The sequence below is a fragment of the Lissotriton vulgaris genome, unplaced genomic scaffold (assembly GCF_964263255.1).
Source record: "Lissotriton vulgaris unplaced genomic scaffold, aLisVul1.2 SCAFFOLD_586, whole genome shotgun sequence".
Lineage (NCBI taxonomy): Eukaryota > Metazoa > Chordata > Amphibia > Caudata > Salamandridae > Lissotriton > Lissotriton vulgaris.
The window spans coordinates 196,717-219,539 of NW_028250360.1; the positions used below are offsets into that span (position 1 = coordinate 196,717).

General features: G+C 46.1%; 1 protein-coding gene across 2 annotated transcripts in view; it reads left to right on the forward strand.

Annotated features, from left to right (window-relative positions):
- The window catches only part of LOC147663282 (cell growth-regulating nucleolar protein-like), a 97,722-nt gene that overhangs the window by 72,068 nt on the left and 2,831 nt on the right, over positions 1 to 22,823 (forward strand). For both annotated transcript variants that reach the window (XM_086950561.1, XM_086950562.1), the window contains exon 8: positions 12,245 to 12,330. In XM_086950561.1, the coding sequence (XP_086806687.1) occupies positions 12,245 to 12,330 (86 nt within the window). The remainder of the gene's footprint in view (positions 1 to 12,244; positions 12,331 to 22,823) is intronic.

Consider the following 22,823-nt stretch of genomic DNA (forward strand, 5'->3'; position numbering starts at 1 on the left):
AACTTTACAGAAACATACAGTCACTGGATGTTGTCATCAGTGATGTCATCAGTGATGTCATTTGAGATGTCATCAGTGATGTCACTGACCATGTCATGAATGATGTAATATATGACATCATCAGCAGTGGATTGCGGGTGCGCGATATATAGTTAGTGCAACTAACTATATATGGAATTTCAATGGTTTTGTGCGAGTAAAATAAGGTTTTGTAAATGCTAATCCCTAACTATATATGGTCTAAAACCTATGGTTTTTTCAGTGAATATATATCTATATATATATATATATATATATATATATATATATATATATATATATATATATATATATATATATATATATATATATATATATATATATATGCCACAAAAGTTCCTGCTGTAAGAATAACTGGAGAGACACTGCAGGGATTCCAGGTGAGTAACTTTATTTCTTCCTCAGATACCTGCCGCCACCTCCCTTGACTGCCAGAATGCTTTTGAGTACCTCCCCTCGTTTTGTCATGAGTGACGTGGCCAGGTCAGAGGCAATACATCTCTGCAGTTAATTCAACCAACTACAGTACCCAGAATGCTCCTCTCACAGGCAACTCTGAAATGTCTCGTATACGATACCCTTTATCCCTCATGGGTGCCTGGACACAAAATTGAAACGGGGTATCAGTCTTCTGGCAAAGCGTTGTGGCCGAAATCAAGTTCATCACCCCGGCCCCCAAATACGCCTCAACCGCTGAAGTCCCCATATAGCCATGCCTGGAATTGCGGATGCAGTGTCCCAAAACTCCTCCGTGCAGTCACGGACTGCAAATCACAGCAGCCTATATATCTTCGCCACTCCACTCCCACGAGCAAGATGCAAGCGCTCTCTCCCTTAGAAAAGAAACGTGGAGCACAGACCCAAAGTAGGTATAAAATTTGCTGGTTTATTTAGCTGCTGTTCCGTCGGCCATTACGCGTTTCGGTACTGACGTACCTTGATATATATATTTTTTAAATCTCCCGCCCTTCTTTCAGCGCTCCCAGCCGGGCTCGTCACGGAAAAAACGGGAAACGGACTCCGTATAAGTATGTGGTTCAGCAGGTCTTTATTTCAATTGCCACCACCGTCAGACACGTTTCGGGTAACAGGTACCCTTGTTCACTCCATATATATATATATATATATATATATATATATATATATATATATATATATATATATATATATATATATATATATACACACATATACTGAAAAAACATAGGTTTCAGCCACTTTATAGTTAGAAATTAGCATTTAAAAATTCACTGAAAAAACCATTGGTCCCTGTCCTTGCCCTACCTGTAACACCCCTAAATTCAGTATTTAGGGGCTCCCTGAACCTTCCTTCCTTAGATCCCTATACGAAAAGAAGATCAAGAAGAAGACCTTCCGTGCAGCCCTTAGCCTGCTCCTCTCCTGTGGGAGGGGGGCAGGAGCCTAGTTGGGATTGGGCAGGGCTTCCCATCTTCAAGAAGACCGGAGCCCGGGGTTGTGCTTCACCTAGTCTCCCCCACCTGAGGGGTGGAGTAGGCACAGGATGGCACCCCCCCTTCCTGACATAGTTTTTCCCGCCAGAGTGGGGGTCAGGACTGGTGGGGGCTGGTTGCTGGGTACAGCAAATGATCTGGGGAAGCTCACAGAGGCAGGATGTGCATTGTTGCAGGCCCAGGAGAGCGGAGGCTCTCCTATCCAGGAGTCCAGCAACACGTCTGCTGTGTGGCAGCCTCTGCAGCCACTCAGCCCAGACTTGGATTGTCGGTTAAATTTTTAGGGGGCATCTCTGAAATGCCCTCTGGTGCATTTTACATTAAATCCCACACTGGCATCAGTGTGGGTTTAATGTGCTGAGAAATTTGGTACCAAACTTGTCAGTCTTCAGTGTAGCCATTATGGTGCTGTGGAGTTCGTAATGACAACTTCCCAGCACCATATACTCTTAATGGCATCACTGCACTTACAGTGCCCAGGATTGGCCCTGGGTACTGTAGGGGCACAGGGCCCACGCACCTGTGCCCACTCCTCTGGCATAGGTCACCCAGCTAGAGGGGTGACTGACTGTCACCCAGCTAGACTGGGTGACTGTGGGCATGGCACATGTGTGCCATGTCGACTCTTTATTTGGTTCTGTACTCACTCACCCTGCAAAGGCAGTGTGTGGGTGTCGGGGTACAGGGACCCTGAGGGTGGCACAATAAGTGCTGCAGCTCTCAGGGGTCTTCTCTGGTTACCATGCCCTGGGTACATAGGGTACCCTTTACTAGGGGCTGAGAGGTGGCCAGAGATGCCAATTAGGTTTTAGTTTCAACGCAGTTTTAGGGAAGGAACACAGGCCCTGGGTACCTGGTTGGCAGGAACCCAGGGCACACTCAGTCAAAGCACATCAGCAATTCAGAAAAACTGGGGGGATACCAATGCAAGAAAGATGGCACTTTCTCACACTGGGAAATTGAAGGAGAAAATGAGAAGTTTGTAAGTGGGCATAGGACTGTGAGTAGGGCATATGGGATTGTATTATCATCAGTAAGTGCCTGGATCATTGCATGAGTACAGAGCTACTGACTGAAAGGTTAGAAAACTGCAAGGAGAGTGCCTGAGTGAAATAATAAGTGCTTGGGTATTGGTGGAGTGTTTGGATTAATACATGGTAGTGGCTAGTGTGACTGGAGGACTGCACGGGGAGTGACAGGGTGATTGCTGGACTGCATGAGTTCGACCAGGGGAATTGAAGGAGCGAATGAGAAGTGTGTAGGTGGTTAGAGGTCTGCATGGGTAGTACACAGGGATTGTAGCAGTGCATGTGTTAGTGCCTGGATCCTTGCATGACTACATGGGTAGTGACTGGATGATTAGAGTACTGCCAGGAGAGTGCATCGTGAATTTAAAGTGCTTGGATTTGGCGCAGCAATTGGATAAGGACATAGGACTGGCTGGGTGATTGGAAGACTGCATAGGTAGTACCAGGGAGATTACTGGACTGCATAGGTAGTCCTCAATTGATTACAGTAGTTCATGTGTTTGTGACTGGGTCATTGCATGAGTACATAGGTAGTGACTGGATGATTAGAGTGCTGCAAGGACAGTGCATGGTGATTTTATAACTGCTTCGGTTTTGGCGCAGTGATTGGATAAGTACATGGTGCTGGCTGGGTGATTGGAGGAGTGCATGGGTAGTGACAGAGGGATTTACGGGTGCATGGGTACTACCTGGGTAATTGGAGGAGTGAATCAGTAGTGTGTAGGTGGTTAAAGGTCTGCATGGGAAGTGCTTAGGGGATGGTAGCAGTGCATGTGTTAGTGCCTGGGTCATTGCATGAGTGCATGGGTACTGACTGGATGATTATAGTACTGCAAGGAGAGTGCATGGTGAATTTATAAGTGCTTGGGTTTTGGCGAAGTGATTGGATGAGTACACACATTTCACACCAGTCCCGCTCCCTCCCTTCACCACTGTGCAAACGCGTCCCCTGGCAGGTTTTAAGTTGGGGGATTAATTCCCCTTGAATCCTGAGGGCACCTGGGGGCCAACTAGCCCACCATGTACCTCCAGTAAGCACCACAGAGCTGTGTTGCAGAGAGGTGGTCCAAAAGCCAAGCCCCTTTTTACACCTCTCTGCAACGCAGCTCTGTGGTGCTTACTGGAGGTACCTGATGGGCTAGTTGGAGCCAAGGGACCCTCAGGATTCAAGGGGACTTAATCCCCCAACTTGCAATGCGACAAAGGGCCAGTTTGCACAGTGGTGAAGGGAGGGGTGGGGCCTGATGTGACAAGTGTGCAAAAGTGCCCCGTGACGTGTTTTAAGTTGGGTAATTAAGTCCTCTTGAATCCTGTGGGTCCCTGGGGCCCAACTAGCCCACCAGGTACCTACAGTAAGCACCACAGAGCTGCGTTGCAGAGAGGTGGTCCGAAGCCACGCCCCTGTTTTCACCTCTCTGCAACTCAGCTCTGTGGCGCTTACTGGGGATATCTGGTGTGCTAGTTGGCCCCCAGGGACCCTCAGGATGCAAGGGGACTTAATCACCCAACTTAAAACACGCCAAGGAGCGCGTTTGTACACTTGTCACATCAGGCCCCGTCCCTGCCTTCACCTCTACAAATGCGCCACGTGGCTTGTTTTAGGTTGAGGGATTAAGTCCTCTTAAAACCTGAAGGTCCCTGGGGTCCAACTAGCCCACCAGGTATCTCTAGTAAGCGCCACAGAGCTGTGTTGCAGAGAGATGTAAAAAGGGGCTTGGCCTCAGACCACCTCTCTGCATCGGAGCACTGTGGTGATTACAGGAGGTACTTGGTAGGCTAGTTGGCCCCCAGGGACCCTCCGGATTGGAGGGGAATTAATTCTCCAACTTAAAACATGCCACAGGGCGTGTTTGCACACATGTCACATCAGGCCCGCCCCCTCCCTTCACCACTGGGCAAATGCGCCCGTAGCGCGTTTAATGTTGGGGGATTTGGTCCCCTTGAATCCTGCGGGTCCCTGGGGTCCAACTAGCCCACCAGGTACCTCCAGTAGGCTCCTCAGAACGGCATTGCAGAGAGGTGTAATAAGGGGCGGGGCCTCTGGCCACCTCTCTGCAATACAGCCCTGTGTGCGCATACTGGAGGTACCTGGTGGGCTTGTTGGCCCCCAGGGACCCCCAGTATTGAAGGAAAATGAATTCCCCAACTTAAAACGCACCACAGGCCGTGTTTGCAGTGTTGCTGGGAGGGGGCGGAGCCTCCAGCACGAAGCCTGTCTTTTTTTTCTTTTCTTTTTTGGAAGGGGGGCTGTGTGGCCCCCCCCTTCTTTTTCCTTGTTTTGGGCCCTGGGGACCCCATCCCCCAGGGCCTTACCCCTTTTTATAAAATAAAATCTGAACGGAAAGGGGGCTGCGTGGGCCCCCCTCCCGTGGCCAATCCCGGCCCCGTAGATCCCAGCCCCCGGGGCATGGCCACATATGTATATTTTTTTTTAACAAGCAAGGCTGCGTGGCCCCCTCCTGAGGCCTCTATTGGCCCCGAAGACCCCATCCCCCGGGCCGGCCTTTATTTTTTTAACATTTTCTTTTTTTGTTGTTTTTTTTGGGAGCTGGGGCTGCGTGGCACCCCTCCCGGGCCACTTCTAGCCCCGGAGACCCCATCCCCTGGGGCTGGCCCTATCCGTTGGGGCCCCAATCCCCCTACGGTCCCACCAGCTCCCCGCGTCCTACGGGAGCCAGCATTGCTTTTCCACACGGGGAGCTGCTGACATGCAACTCCCCGTGTGGAAAAGCAATCTGCTTTGGATTTTGAAAGAGAGAGCTGGTTTCCCGGCTCTCGCGGCTCCCGCCCTGCCATAGCAAACAGCAGTGTCCTGGGAGTGGGCATCCCGCGACACTGCTGGAGCCGGCCCTGGGGGGTGGCGGTCCCTAGAGCCATCGAGGGCTCCTGGAGGGGGGGCGCACGGCCCCCTCCCTTCGTGCAAATAACCCTGGGGAGGTGGTGGTCCCCGGGGCTCGTGGGTCCATAACGGACCACCCATTTTAAATTTTTAGTCCCCAGGGGAGGTGGCAGTCCCCGGGGCGTGTGGGGGGGGCTCGAGCCCCCCTACACAGTTCTGATAATCTTTAAATATTGAAGCCCCGGGGTTGGCAGTCGCCGGTTCTGCGGGGGGAGTGCTGTTTGCCCCCCATGAATATTTCAAAGAAGCCCCGGGGTGGCGGTCCCCGGGGCATGGGGGGCCTTGGTGGCCCTCCCAAAAATTAAACAAGCCCCAGGAGGTGGCCCCTGCAGGTCCCTGTAATATTTTTATATATATATATATATTTATATTTAAGTTTCCCCTCCAGAACCTGGATACTGACACAAGGACTTCGATTTAAAAACTCTAGTTTGTTTCCTGGTGTGTATATATATATATATATGCTTGGTTGTGGTGTGCGCAAATACTTCACCCCCATTTTAGTGACAAACTGTACCCCATTGTATGTTAAGAGTTCCTCAGAAACTCCTTTTTTTACTGAACACATGCTGTAAAAAGTGAATGGCCATTTTAGTGTTGGGTTCGGAGACGCCTCTTACTTCGACCCACCTTGATAGATCTATCAACAAAACAAAATACTTCATGCTAATTGTTAACACATGAAAAGGTCCTAAGAAATCCACTGCTACTCTCTGCCGTACTCTGTGTTGACTCAGTGCAGGTCTCGGAGTTGTCGATGTTGAAGTATCAAAGTGCTCCTTTTTTTACATGGTCACCCTATCTTTTTGCTTGGGACCTGATGCAATTTTGACAGAAGTGCACAGGGGTTCTGCTATCCAGGTCCCTAGTTCCGGGTCTCTTTCCCAAAGGTCTGTACAATTGTTTCCAAAATTGGACATAACTTTAGGACCCCTGTAAGTCGCTTTAAATGGTACTGTGTACCTAGGGCATGAGTAATAAAGAGGGTGCCTAAGGGCTGCAGCATGTATGATCCACCTTAAGGGGCCATCACCTTACTCACGCAGCATGAATTGCACTTAGCATGTCTTTTGGAGATAAAAGTGAAAACTCGACATGGCACACATCTCTGTGTGCCATGTTTACAGATACTGCATACAGTATAGGTAAGCCACCCCTACAGCAGGCCTTGAAGCCCTAAGGCAGGGTGCACTATTCTACATGTGTAGGCATATATACATGAGCAAATGTTTCCCTGTGATGGCCAAGTCAATTCTTAGATATCACAAGTAAACAGGGAAGCCATTTTAAGTACATGTGCTGGACACTGGTAATAATAAGTTCCCCAGCTACATGATGGCTTCGCTATTATCTATGGTGTTTGTTATCAAACAAGCTTATATTCATAAACCCACGCTTATTCCAGTGGTAGATTTATTATACATGCACTCAGAGAGCACCTTAGAGGTGCCCTCTGAAAACCTCCCAGCCTCTAGAGTACTGGCTGACTGCTGTCAAACAGCTTGCCACCGTAGACCAGTTTCTGACGCCGGCAGGTGCAAGCCTACGCTCTCTGAGGGCAGAAGGAATGCCTGCTCTGGCCGGAGGCATTGTCACTTCCTCTAATCAGGATGACTAAATAATCAGCATTTAAAGGCAGGAGGTTTCAAAGGGCCCTCCCGCCTTTGATAGGTGACCACGGCTACCCCAGACAGGGGAAATGCCAACCTCCTGCCCTGGGCCCATATCACACCAGGACAGGCGGGACATCAGATATGCAGGGAGATGTGGTGCACTACTGGGCCAGTCACACCCCTGAGGTAAGCTGCCAGATGTACCCTCCTTCAGCAAAATTCTGCCAAGAATGAGGAACTCTGGGACAAAGATAGCCCACTTCCCACAGGAAGTGGTAATATGTCAAGTCAAGTCAGAACATTTATATAGCGCACTACATACCCAGAGGGTTTCAAGGCGCTTAGGAAGGGGAGGTGGATTATTTGTCAAATAACCACGTTTTAAGCTGCTTTCTGAACGCTAGGTGATTCTGGGTGAGGCGAAGGTAAGCGGGGAGTGAGTTCCATGATTTGGCAGCCAGGTATGAGAAGGATCTGCCTCCCATGGTGGTCTTGTTGATGCGAGGTATAGTGGCGAAGGCTTGGCTGGAAGAGCGGAGTTGGCGGGAGGGGGTGTAGAAGGACAGTCGAGAGTTGAGGCAATCTGGTCTGATGTCGTAGAGTGATTTGTGTGCGTGGGTAAGCAGTCGGAAAGTGATCCTCTTATTGACGGGCAGCCAGTGGAGGTCTTTAAGGTGACCGGAGATGTGTTCGTTGCGTGGGATGTCTAATATGAGCCTGGCTGAGGCGTTTTGGATTCGTTGTAGTTTCTTCTGGAGTTTCGCGGTGGTACCTGCGTAGAGGGTGTTTCCGTAGTCCAGTCGGCTCGTGACTAGAGCGTGGGTGACTGTTTTCCTTGTTTCGGGGGGGATCCAGCGAAATGTTTTTCTGAGCATGCGAAGAATGTTAAAGCAGGAAGAGGATACGGCGCTGACTTGTCTGTTCATTGAGAGTGAAGAATCCAGGATGACGCCAAGGTTCCGTGCGTGGTCTGTCGGGATGGGTGCATTTCCGAGGGCTTCCGGCCACCAGGAGTTGTCCCATGCAGAGGGGATTTACCTAAGATGAGGACTTCTGTTTTGTCTGAGTTCAGTTTCAGACGGCTTTGTTTCATCCATTCGGCGACTTCTTTCATTCCTTCGTGTAGGTTAGTTTTAGCGGTGCTGGGGTCCTTGGTGAGAGATAGGATCAGTTGAGTGTCATCCGCGTAAGAGATGATGTTGAGGTTGTGTTGGCGGGCGATGGCCGCGAGGGGGTGTAGTGGCCCATGGGTAAGTAGCCCCTTGGCTACCACCCTTCACTCCCTTTACACCCCTAAATCTTGTATTTAGGGGAACCCCTGGCACCAGGAAAGCCGATTCTGTGGACCCAAGAAGAAGGGCATAGAAGAGCAAGAACTGAGGAGTAGCAACTATGTTGGCGCCAACCCTACAGGCCTGCCTGCTGTCCATGACACTTGCACCAAATGTGACTTGTCATGCAGCCTCCAAAAGCCTGGGAGGACTGCCAGCATGTAAAGGAGCAACCAGCATCTCCTGTGGAGTATTGGAGCTACTTACCTGCATGATGCAAGCACCCAAGAACCGCGTGGAATCCTGACCATGAAAGCCAGACACCGGGAAGCACTGCTGCACGTGTACACCCCCTACCCCACCACCCCCACCCCAGCCCGAGTCAAAGTGGGCCAATGGTGCCAACGAGGTCCTAGACACTCCAAAACCTATCCCACCATGGGTTTGTCTGACTGGACCCCCTCAACCATGAGTGTCTCCTGCATTACGGACCCAAAGCCTAAAAGCACCACTGCACCCGAGCCCGACAGCCAGAGAAGAAACGGACTGACCGTGTCCGTATGTGCCTGAGCATCTCAAGTACTGAACACCCCTGTTGGAGCGGTCCCCAAATCTCAGCTTGCATCTTCTTTTTCCCTGAAACGTTTCCCTTGGAAACCAACAGGGCATCCGGCGCCATAAAGCTCTTCTGCACCCGGGCGCCCCAGTGCCTACCGAGGTGTCCTATTGGTGTTGCCTTGGACCTTGCCCCATACTTAACTCCAGAAGATTTGTCCTGTAATTCACTGATAAGTACCTTTTAAGGAGTATCTGTTTTTCCCCATAGAATAATACCACCTTGTTAGAGACACTATGCATGTATTTACCGGTTTTCTCCAAAACTGGTATGTTAAAAATGACTTACCCAATAACAAAGTTCTTGGTGTATAAAAGTTGTATTTTTGGTGTGGATCTCCTTTTTGAGAGAGAGCCAGGGAGTGAGTGAGTGAGTGTGTGTGTGTGTGTGTGTGTGTACCATATATTGGCAGTGTGTATTCAACAAATGTCTAACACTCCTCCTTGATAAGCCCAAGGCTGCTCAACCACACTTCCACAAAAGAGCACCTTGGGATTGTTCAAGCAAGCCCCTGGCCAGTCATAAGAGATACATGGACTCTCTACACAATATACCTCTTTTGGTATATTATACAAAGAACCAGCAATCTACAGTGCACAAATGATGTCACTACCAATCTCTCCACTTCTTGATCTACAGTGAGCCACCAAAAAGCATTCCCAATTCTGCGTTTGGTTGCAGACATGCCTAAATGACCAGAATGCGCCTCCTCCAGTATTGTCTGTCTGAAGCACCTAGGAGGATTCAATTTGCCACCCCTAACTAACAAATTATTTTCTAGAGACAATTCATCAGCCACTTTACAGAATGGTTGTAATTCTACACCCACTGACTTCTCTTTACGCCAACCTGTGATAACAGGCTTCAAGACATGCTTTAGTACCACATCAGTCTCTAGGGCACTTTGCCATACTTCCATATCCAAACAAACCACCCTGTCCTCAGCACTTGCAATAATGCATCCCTCAATTTCCTCTTGTTCTTTTCTTTCCAACTCGGGATGCCCAAGACGTCCACGCTCTGCGCAACGGTTTAATGCGCAAGAAGGTACACTTCAAATTCACTTAATGTTCCAGAAGATGAAAGCCATTCTAGGAAATCTCCTCTGCTATATAAGGCACTCGCACAGTTGCCTTTCAACTCTCAGTCCTTGACACTATACAGACTGTCCAGAATACCAGCCGTACGATTGCATCACTGCACACAGCTCTCCTTTACTAGCATGCTTGGTAGAAAATGAAGTGTATCATAACGATGAAAGCCAAGTGTCACAAAACTTACAGAAACGTAAAAGTTTACAGCAATATTGAGATTCTATGTCATGTAAAATTAGAAATACCCAGGTAAAATCTTACTTGAAACTTAAATAGTCCACAGGAACTTCTACAATTGTAATTAGTGAGTTAAATTTACATAATACACAAGGGCTGTTGGTGGACAGTCTTTCTGTAGAGTAAATGTATGGCAAGAAGTACTTTTAAAGTTACTTATTTCGTAGAAGAAACACCAACAGCACAGCTCCAAGCACACGTCCTCCTTCTTCTCCTACCCAGTTTCTCTGTCTGTTCTGTACAATCATGAACCTTGGACACAGCAGTTGGCTTTACAAAAGTAAACAAGGCTAGCATGTGCACAATTCATAGATTTATTAATAAACCTTAAACACGCAGAAACAATTTACTAACAATTTACTAAACCTACTATACTAAAAGAATATTCAGAAATATACAGTAAAACGTACTTTCCCTTCACAGGCGCCTCGTCGCCAATGTTAAGTTCAATAAATCCTCTAATCGTGTAGCTTTTTCTTAGGTTTATTTTTACCAACATGATCAGCTGTTTAGTCCAGCGGCCACTGCTTTACCATAGTTCATAGTTACTCTGGTTTCTTCATGCTACATTTCATATGATATGTCACAAGCATAAAGAGCATGCAAGCAATAACAGTATCAGTTATAACAAGTGCCACTAGACGGCCATGAAAGGAATATATGGTTTGTTGAAAAGTGTGCCATGTTCAGGGTTAATAATAACAGCCATAGCATGCACAGCATATTTTCCATACTTATGAGAAGTGGCATCACCAAGTGGTCAATAGGAATGTGCATTACTGATCTTTTGGGGAGTTTTCCCTGTGTCCAGACAACTCGCATAATTCAAAGTTGGAGGCCGCAGATCAAGGGTAATGTCACTGGTGAGATTTGGGGATAGTCTGGAAGGCAAAGTAGCTCGCTTCTGTCAGTTATTTGTTCTCTAGTTCCTCTCTCGTCTACTAGGGTGAGAATGTGGATTTCCCCAAACCTTTTACTTGGGCATTCAGGCCTAGAGTAGCTGAGAAGCTATATTCAGATGGGTGTTTGAACTCCAAAACCCTGATGTGAAAGCAGCTCTTTGTGCTGCAGTCACTGCATCTTGAGAAGAACCATTACATACCGCATATGGTTAACTATTGTCTTTAAAGACACTGAGAACAATGTCCAGAAGAGAATATTTTTGGAAAAATGTATACTCCAGAGTCATGATTAACTGTGCCCACAGAACTCCGTATGTAAACCCTCAGCCCAATCCAAACACAAATGAATCTCTTCAAACTATGGAGAAACCTTTAAAGGAAAGACAATAAACAACACAGAGAGCAAAACACACCTAATCAATTGTTCCTCCTTCCTTACTCCAAATGCGTTTAACAATTTCTTTTGCAATGTGAATAGAACCAAAGTAAGCAGCTGAATACAACCAAAGTAAATAACTTTTAAAAGGCATTGTAAAACTGCTATCCTGACCATTCTAATTCATACATGATACTACTAAATGTTACCAGACATGTAAAAGTATTTCCATGGCTCTGGGCTTTAGTGCTGTTTTAACAACAAATGCATAGTTAACATGGTTGTAAGTTGTTGTGAAGCTACTGTTTCTTTAGACATGGGTTTACTGCGTCTGGCTAGAAGAAGAACACCTATAGTTCTGATAACGGAGGGATTCCTCAAGGTCTACTCCATATTGATCTATTTACAGAGCTGTGCCCCTTTGAATGACTGAAGCACTGGACACATCATATATGCAATACAGTAGGGTGATGCTGATCCCGGATATACTTCGTTCAAGGCCAATTTCGACAGTTCCCACATCAGTAGTTCCCCAAAATATAGATATTTAGGTTTTTTTATGTTAATTTACATGTTTACTATATCTGATCAGTAATGTTACTCCCTTTTGGGATGCTTCTCCATTTAACTTCTAAAATGCTTTATTTTTGCACTGAAATGTTATAAAAGTATTGTATCTTGTACTTTTGTATTTCAGTGAAATTTAACTGGAAGGGAACCATCAAAGCTGTTTTAAAAGAAGCGCCGAATAATGAAATGAGTATTAAAAAACTACGAAAAAAGGTATGGTTCTCTTGTGCTATTTTCAATGATATTTGAAACTGGATCTAGTCAGGTTGTTTGATGTTGGCTGCTGTTGCTCTGTTGATATCAAATGCTCAGAAAAAGATAATTCTGCAAGGGCTCTGGAGGCCCCACTGTAGGAAGCTGGCTCTGTGTATACTATAGTATTAACAAAAAAAGGAGTATCACCAAAAGGACCTAGCAAAGGTTCTAAATGGGATGTCAGAAAAGAAAACAAAAGGATAATTCCCTTTTGTTTAGAAACCCCTCACTCACCAACCTAGTTGGTGACATGGTTCATCATCGGGGTCCACCCAGACGGCAGAGTGCCATCCGGGTGTGCTGCGACACCTGACTACAGTGGAGCTGGTTTTTTTTGTGTATGTGAAGAAAAGATTGCTGCTGGAGCACCTTGAATAACGAGCATCTTGCTGCGGGGACACCAGAGAGGCGCGTAGGTACTCTGATCACGAAGTTCATCGAAACTAATAGGTTTCTTCTTGAACAAGCGTTAACTCTGCCCCCATGAAGCAATCGAGACCCACAACAGGAGTTTCTCTTTTTCCCTCGCCTATTTTAGGTTTTTGAGGTTGCCTACTGTAGATTTTTGCAGTACGGTCTTCGGAATCTAGGACTGGATACACGTTAGAGTGTGTAGACCACCCATTTTCCTTTTCTGGTCCTAACGAAAACCTGGGATTTACCCCTTATAGGTTGAAAGATGTAGACCCTTTTAAATAATAATCACATAGATACTCATGGTCATTATAACCTATTAGTATCCGCACTCTATATTTAATATTGTCCAGTAGCTTATGATTACACTTTTTTCAACAAATTATACTAGTACTATTTTTAACATCACTTTTTTTGCACTTCACATACACAAAAAAAACAGCTCCACTGTAGTCGGGTATCGCAGCACACTCGGATGGCACTCGGCCGTCTGGGTGGACCCCGATGATGAACCATGTCACCAACTAGGTTGGTGAGTGAGGGGTTTCTAAACAAAAGGGAATTATCCTTTTGTTTTCTTTTCTGACATCCCATTTAGAACCTTTGCTAGGTCCTTTTGGTGATACTCCTTTTTTTGTTAATACTATATTCAAGTCTCTGGGACTAAGAGTACCTCCATTCACATATGTGAAGAATCCCTTACTCTCCCTTTTTGTTAATACGTCTGTGTATACTATACCAAAGTAAGGTGGTTTTGTGGGCGCGCAGTAGGGCTTTATCAGAGGATCGTGTTAAGCATTTATTGTACAGACTCAAACAAGAAATGACGTCACACACTCAAAGACTGAACTCCGACCAAATTGTTTGTATAAAAAATATTATTCAGATATTTTATTTCTAGAACCAAGCCAGGCCTCGTGCAGGTAAGTGAAATAATACTTGTGCAGATGTAATGCAGTAAAATACCATTGGAATACCGTTGGATGCACTTGGTTTTGTTTTTACAGGTAGGTACACAGAAAAAAAATTACGGTTACTTTTGAGAATAGTTTGTTTATTACTTTTCAGATTACTTTTTTCGTTACTTTTTCTACTCAGTGTGATATGCCTAGATATCTCACTGTGACATTTCGTAGCGAAATGGTAAGTAATTCAGTTTTTGTACATTTGCAGTTTTTCAAGGTTTCATACAAACCAGCTCCACGCTCAGATGATTTTTCAAAGAAAAGCAGTCAATACAATCCTATGGGAGGAAATTAAGTTCTCAGTTTACAGGTTAGCACTTGCTTACAGAAGTTGGGTTTCTGGGGCTAGACCAGGGTTCCCACTGGGTCAAGGATGCACCCTCAGTGGTACTAGGGCGGCCGGGTGCAGAGTGTTGAGGCCCAATGTTATCCAAGTTCAGTTCAGGGTAAAGGCGGATCCGGTTTAGCACAGAAGGTGCCCCCACAAAGGTGGCTGGGTGCAGAGTACTGTTTTGGTGTCGGGTACCCTGTTGATTTCAATGGGGATTCTCGGGTTGCAACAAACACTGCAGGCTCGGGGAAAAAGATCCTCTGGAGGAGATCACTGGTTGGAGAGGTAAGTTGGGATACCTGGAGATGACGGGACACTGGCGGTTGGGTCACCCAAGGCCGTGGGACATGGGGTGCAGGGGTGTCCTTTTTGTGTCTGGTTTTTCTTACCGGCTCGAGTCGCGACTGGGGTGATTCTTCAGAAACCGGCTGCAGGCATTGGTTGGAAACTTGAGGCAGGTCGGGGATCACCAGATCCCAGGTTAGGATCGCTGGGGAGACTTCCTTGTGGTGTTGGGCCACTCGAACTCGGGCTGGTTGCATAGTTGTGCAGACTAGCGGATTTGACTGGATTCAGAGTCTGTGGGTGAGCAAATCCGGTGCTCACAGGAGACAAAGTCTGGTTTGGGAAGGCAGGGATTTTGCTATAGCAGGTTGAGGTCGGGACAGGCCGGTAGGGCTGGGGCCAAGTCAGTTGGTGTCCTCTGCTTCTTCAGCACAGCACAGCTCTTCTTCTGCTTTCTTCTTGTCTGAGAAGGCAAGGTTCAGGCTGCCCTTAATATACTAGATTTAGGGGCGTTACAGGTCTTTGGGATGGGTACACCCACTATTATGCCACCCTCCAGTGGGAGGGGAGCATAAGACTCACTCTAGTTGGCTGGGTACTCCCATCTGCAAGATGGCGGCGACTGAGAGTTGTGCTTCACCTCGCCTCCCCACTTGAGTGGTGGGTACACCTTTCTAACTTCTTTTTCCTGCCGATTCTCCCGCCCAAAGTGGGGGCTCAGAACCAGTGGGAGCCAGTTGCTGGGAGCAGCAAATGGCTGGGGTAGCTCACAAAGGCGGCAAGCTGTTGAAGCTTCCCCTTCGTGGACCCTGCCCATCCTGGGGGAGGAGGCTTGGCACCTCGTCCCAGGATGTGCTTTGTTTCAGGACCCTGAGAGCGGCAGGCTCTTGACCCAGGTGTCCAGAAATATGTCTGGTGGTGGGAGCTGGCGAGCAGCCACTCATCCAAGACACTAGAGTTAGGTCGTTTCTCAGGGGGCATCTCTAAGATTCCCTCTGAGTGCATTTTTCATTAAATCCCACACTAGCATCAGTGTGGATTTAATGTGCTGAGTAGATTGATACCAAACCTCACAGTTTTCAGTAAAGCCGTTACGGTGCTATGGAGTTCGTAGTGACAAGCTACCAGTACCATATACACATTATGGCATTACTGCACCTACAATGTCTAAGAATTGACTTAGACACTGTAGAGGTACAGGTCTCATGCACTGGTATAGTGCACACAGCTAGAGCTCACCTATGCCAGAGCAGTGGGTTGTAGGCATGGCTCAAAGGGATGTGTGCCTTGTCGACTTCACGTTGTTCTGCACCAGAACACGCAGCCTGCAATGGCAGTGTGTGGGTGCAAAGGTACAGGGCTTCTAAGGGTGGCACAGGAAGTGCTGGAGCTCTTAGAGGTCTTCCCTGGCCACAGTGCCCTTGGTACCTTTTACAAGGGACTTGCATGTGGCCAGAGAGTTGTCAATTTGGTTGTGCAACAGTACAGTTTAGGGAAAGAACATAGGCCTTGGGTACCTGGTTGGTAGAAACCCAGGGCACACTCGGTCAAGTACATCAACATTAGGCAAAAAGTGAGGTGCAACCATGCAAAAGGGGCACTTTCTTACACCTGCCTCTTGAATTGCTCTTCAGTGAAGTGTAGAGACCAAATTAGTTTACTCAATAAAAGTGACAGCACCACTTGATTGAGTAGTACCACTATTAGCATGCCTGGACCCAATTAAGCCTTTCAAGCATCTCTTTTTGGTACATTTTCCTTACCCTAATGTCGGGGCTCAAGGTGTATCTCTGTATAAATATCTGTAGTAGCTCTGAAGATATTCACCGAAATAATGAGGCTGGCTGTTCTGGCCTTATTTTGTATCCTTTCAACTCTTGTCTCTAGGCTTACCTAGTATTCACTGCACATGATTTAAACATGTAAGTAGCTTGTGTGCTCACATCCTTATGTAATTTTCTGTTGACACACTCAGCTTTGGTTAAATACCTTTTCCCCCCTTAGCTTTCAAATGTTTGCTGACACTTGATGAAGCTGTAGTATATGGAATAGTGGTCCCTGACTTCGATTTGAACAGACACTTATATGAATAACATTAGTTATGAGTTTATGCAATTAAATCTGCATATATTGATTCAAGCAAAACAAAGGGAGAGAAACAATGAGGTTAGAAAAACAATCAAAATGTAACCACACTGGGGATGTTTGTTATATCAAAAAATCACTTATTTATTTACAATTAGATAAAACAGTTGTCTAAACGGCGCAAAGGACTATCGAGAATATAGTCAGTGAGGAAAGGAAAGGGTGCTCAAGTGATTTAGAAAAAAGGAAGATAGACAATAGTAGTATGGTGCTATACTATTTACACAACATAAAGCGGGATAGCCTCCGCTATCGTATAAGCCTGTCCCTCCGGAAAATGTACCTTCTCCTCTGTTGAATCTGGTTCTGCTTCTTGCCACCTTTCTGTCCGTCAAACACTTCACATTATGGTAAATTGTGCTGCTGAATGCATTAAGCTGTGGCACTTGGTAGAGGATTCTTGCTTAGATTCACTCTTTCTTACCTCTACTCACTCACAGGCCAGCTTCGGCACCAGAGTTGGTCTCAGAGCTTCAGCTCTAGCAGACACTGACACCTTGTTTGTGAGTCTGCTACTTCCAAAGTTGGAGAGAGACATCAGGTCAGTCACTTACACAGGAATCAACTCTTTGGCCCAGAAACATGCCAACCAAAACACAGTTGACTTAATGGTTGAGGGCATTTGTAAAGGGCCCACAATCAATAGTCTTTTGGTGCAGAAGTTAATTATTTCTACACACTGTACTCCTCTTGTTTCCGTTAATCCATGCCCCACATTTCAGTCTTTTTAAAAAAGCAGTTCTCACGGAGGAAACATGCCCTCATACATTGAGGCACTATTTCTGAGCAGCAGTTTTGGATCTCTACTTGACTGTCATCTTTGATATCTGTTTTGGAAACGTAAGAGGTGTTTTAGTATCTAAAAGCATCTCTTCTGAATTTTTGTTGCATTATTGGAACCATATGTTTGTTATTTACAAGCTTGATAGATTTGGGGGTCTCTAGTTGGCACAGGTAGGTACTTGTGACAAATAGGGACCCTTGCCTCTAGTCAGGGTAAGGGGGTACACTCCTAAAATAACTCATGCTCACCCCCTTGGTAGCTTGGAACTAGCAGACAGGCTTATCTCAGAGGCAGGGTGTAAAACATTTGTGACCACATACAGTAATCAAGTGACAACACTATAGACGGACACCGCACAGTTGTGTATTAAAAATAAGTATTCTTTATATAGATTTAACACGACCACAAACCACAAAAATCCACAATACTGTACAAAAAATTGTAGAATTAGATTAGTTCTCTTTAGATCTTAAAATGCAACACTTTTAGTCAATGTACCTTAAGATGAGACAAGCAGGGCAACGAAGGTGTTGCAAGGATGGTGATGCGTTGATTCCTTACTGCGTGCAAAGACATAAAGATGCAGTTTTCTTCTTGATGGGGCACGCTTCTCCGATGTTGCCAGAAGTCTCGACTCGATGCGACAGCTGCAGCGACGACACCCTTGTTCCGTGATGTGACGGCGGCGACACTCTTCTCCGACGATGCGAGACGCTTCTCTTGATGCAGTGCAATGCGACCGCTACAGCGGCGACATCCACGATGCAGCTGCTGCGACGGCAACACGCTGTTTCTTCGTTGCATGTCGCTTCCAGCTCCTTGCGACACGCAGTCCCTCAGAAGGCCCGAAACAGCAGCAGGCACTTCCAAAGACCTCTTGGGGTGCTGATGGTTGAAGTCTGTTGTCCCTGATACTTCAGCAGGAGGCAAGCTCTTCTCTCAAGCCCTTGGAGATCCTTTACAAGTTGAATAAAGTGCACACAAAGTCCTTTCCCCTTTCTTCGGCAGTCAGGCAACCCCCGCAGGCCAATCCCCCAAGCAGCACTTCAGCTTAGGGATAGTCTCTCCTCAGTTTCTTCTGGTTCTACTCCTCAGAAAAGGTTTCTTCTTGTTGTCCAAAAGTGATCTAAATTCTTGGGATCAGGGTCGCAATATTTATTTGTCCTCTGAGGGCAGAGGGGTCTTTGCTAGTCCAAGCCAGGTCTGGTCAGTCCTGGACATAACTCCTCTCCTTTCACAGTGCAGGGCAGATACATCAGACGCACCACAGGAGGTGGAGCCAGCATTGTGGAGGAAAGGCACATCCCTATTCAGGTCCCAGGTGCAACTCCTCCCACCCATCTAGATGCAGATCTCTCTATTCACCACTGGGCTGACTCACCATGTCTCCTGGAATCCCCCAGCCCCTGTCACTCAAACTCCAGACAAGGAATACACAACCTAGCAGAGGCAGGCTTGGATAGTTAGACAAGAAAATACCTACTTTTTAAAAGTGGTATTTTCAAACACAGAATGTTAAAATCAACTTCACTAAAAGATGTATTTTATCATTCTGAGTCCAGGCATACTAAGCTCGACTTCTACCATATTTCCTGAGTCAGTTAAGATTATAAAATGTTATAATCTTACTGCCCATTCTGGCCTATGGAGAACAGGTAGCCTTGCAATATTGAATAACGGAAATGGTTGTAATTCACTATTAGGACATGCCACACACACCAGGGCTTATCCTACCTTATACTTACAATGCACCCTGCACTTGGGCCTACCATAGGGGTGTCTGACATGAAGAAAAGGGAAGGTTTAGGGACTGGCAAGTGGGTGCACATGCTCAGTCGACATGGCAGTACCGGACTGCACACATGCTCTGCAATGGTAGGCCTTAGACAAACTTTTACTAGCTGCTTCTGTCGGTGGCACAACCAGTGCTGCAAGCCCACCAGCAGCATTTGGTTTACACTCCCTGGGCACTCCTGGTGCACTGTACTAGGGCCTGACAGGTAAACCAAACCAGCCAATCATGGAATCACTAATTCATACATTAATTTACAGTTAGGAGCACTTGCACTGTGGCACTGGACAGCAGTGGCACAGTGCCCAAAGCATCTAATACCAGCAAAAACACGAGGCAACAGCAAAAATGGAAGGGAGACCCACTAAGGTGCCATGTGTAACAATTCTTAAAGCCAAAGCATTGCGTTCACATAACCACAAGTATTGCACGGGCAACCTTTTTAGGTCTCGCCTTATGGAAAATGGAGAGAATTCAAGTGCTCAAAATACTCGTCAAACTAAGGCTTTTTTCTGTGCGGTTTTCTTCGAGTTAACGTGAATCACGTGACCAAGCAAGCACGCGCATCAGCCTCCCTCCCTCCCTCCTAATTGCATTTTTTCACGGCCGCCACCACATCAAAGGGCTTCTCCCAGCGTGCGCTCTGCGGCTTCTCCTCCCCTAATTATTCATGGCTGGCCGGCCATACTTTCAGTTTCCCGGCCACTCTTGTTTTCCTACCCTTTGTGTCTCCAAGATAACTTGCTTTGATAGAAATGTATCGGGATTGATGTAACAATGAGTAATTGTTACAACAATGCTTCAAATACAAAACTGCAGTCATATTCCTTGTTCCTGATTGTCTGCTTCTTTCGATGTTCTCTTCTTGTTCTCATTTCTTTCTCAAATCTTTGTGCTTGCTCGCTCCTTTTACAGTTTCGCTCTTGCCTCCCTCATCTTTCTTGTGTCCAATACTATGCTTAATCATTTTGCATCGCTCTCATTTCCCTCTTCTTCTCTTTTATCTCGTGCCTGCTCAATTCTCTCTCCTCCTCCTAGTACTGTTTCTTCACCTTCTCTCCCTTTAGCTCCATCTTCACAGTGTTGTAAACGTATGCATGAGCTGCTCCCAGCACTTACCCATCTTTCCGTCGCGTTCACACATGGAGTTTGTAGTAATATTTCTGTCCATAAATACAGCAGTAGTGCTGAAGAGAAGTAGATACTGTGTAGTGCTCGGATCTGTGTTTCTTTGGTGCACTTGGTGATGAATTGAATATAAAACTAAAAAAAAGACAGAGCAAAATGTGTTTGTTCTTGTTTACTGTAAGCGGGGAAAACAGCAGTACTGTAAATATATGTATAATTGGTTCCTCACGCTGCACAATAACCTAGCACCCGTCACGTGACCCCGTCAGCCACTCATGGCTCTTAGGAAACAGTCTCCGGGGCTCGCAGTTTTCAATTCACATGCAAAGTAAGTGCTGCTGACTATACAGCCTGAGGTCACAGCTGCAGGAGGTCACATGACATGGAGGGCACACAATAGCTGTGCACAATCCCTGCAGATGTTTGTACGTTGAAATAATTCGGCTGTCGGCGGTTTACTGCTCTTGGATTTGTTGGGGTGCCGGCTTCGGTGAGGGGTGCCAGGTACAAACCTCTTCCTCGCCTGGTATACAACTTAAACAGCAGGCACTGAGTCCTGCACCCCTGTACTTTGAAAAGGCAAGTACAACCCTTTTCAGCAGCTTTCAATATTTAACTAAAAGTTTTAGCAGGAGATTACTGGCTCGCCGGGCTGGCCTTAGGATGCTGGGCCCGGTGCGCTGATATTCGTGGGGCGCAACAGGGAGCTGCCTGGCATAATGTTATACAAAAAGCAACTCGTCCATCCTACTTGGTCTCCATCGGGTGCCGGGAAAGACATTTAATTAACCCTTAAGGTACTTCCTCGTAATTGTTAGCTCCCCATCAACCCCCGCCCCCAACCCCACCCCATCTTCCTCACACTCCAGGATCTCCCCCCTCCCCCCACTCATAACAAACGCCAATCTTTCCATACCACCCAGGGCGCTGTCCCATTAAATCCGATTTCGGGCCGGATCCGCTGGCTCAGTAAACAAGCATTGAAAATGCAATAGGTCTCGCCTTAACTTTACTTCTTCCATGCCATTCTTACCTCTCCCTTACTGTCGTTCTGCCCATAGCGCTTTCTTCTGATCTCCATCTCTTCTAGCCCCACTATGAATTCGACTTCACTCTGCCTTCTCCCTAAGCAAACATTTGTAATGCAATACGTCTCGCCTCTACGCATGTTTAACCTATTGGCATTATAAATGACAATGCCTTTCTATTTATTTTTTTAAAACCAAATCATAAATAAATGGCATTCTCATTTACAATGCCAATAGCTCATTTTTTAGTGTAACCCATTTCCAGCTTGCAAGCCTGCCTGAAAGCACCATCTAATTTTAGTTCAGCATCTCAATATGCAACTATATGGTAATGACGCTTCGTCACATTACTTTGCCTATAACCAGTGATTTTATTCTAAGGAACTTTTTACCCCCGTTTCATTGGTTGCCTCTTCCATCATAGACATTAACTCCTATAGCACCATCAAGGGTCAAGTGATGTGCTTCCCGACACTACAGGAAAGGCTTGTTATACCCTAGATTTTACAAAGGTATTTTGTAGTGGTATGGCATGCTGAAATGTATTGCGATAACAATAATATTCATTATCTTTTAAGTACTCACTAATGCTATGGTGCACAGGACAAACAAAGCAGGCATTAAAACAAAAAACAAACAAGCATTTGCAATGCAATAGGTCTCGCATTCACAAGAGTTTGAGCTATTACTATTGCAAAAAACAATGCCTTTTATTTTTGTTTTCATTTTAAAAACATAAAGGGCTTTGTCATTTACAAAACCAATAGCTCCAACTTTCCTACTGCGAGACCTATTGGCAACGCCAGTGCTTGTTGAATTTTAGGTTCTATTGTTTCGCTGTGTATTACCCTCAAGCTAGGCAAAGCACATTGTGCATTGCATTACACAGAACCGCTAACCAGGTTTTCTTTTATTCCCAAGGCAAATCCTTTGTGATTTATCACAAGTATTTCTATATTGCATAGACAAAGGAATGTCATTACATTCCAACAATTAGTGGAATGTAATGACATTCCTTTTTTGGTGATGTTGTGTTTACCTTTCTTGGCGCCAGGACGCCCCTTTGCTGGGGCAGCTGTGCGCGGTATAAAAACCATTAACATGTAATAAAGTCAATTGGTGAGGATTGGGCTCTGGATTGTTTCACTCTCACACCTCTCTCCTATGCATCGCTATAGTTTCATCATTTCATTCCTGCTACCATGTCATTCTTTATATAAACCACATGGCCGCTTACCTGTGACCCGGGGGATGGAAAGACTGTTGCAGAGACAGAGCAGGAGGTGTGGGGTTGGGAAAAACGAAATTTCACAAGAAATTAGTATGCAGTTCTCAGACACCAATGCCTTCTAAACCCAAATACCTAAATAGCCTATTAACTGGCATACCAATCTTCACCTCACGCGGCAAGGGTTCATTTTCTCTAAGACACCCAACTTCTGGGATTATGTTGCCTCCCTCTTCCTTCTCACCTCCAAAAATATGTGACACATGTTTTCCTGGTATTATGGAATAATACAATCCCCTGAAAGTAAAATAACATGCAAAATATTTAAGAGTTACAACATTGTGAAAGTGC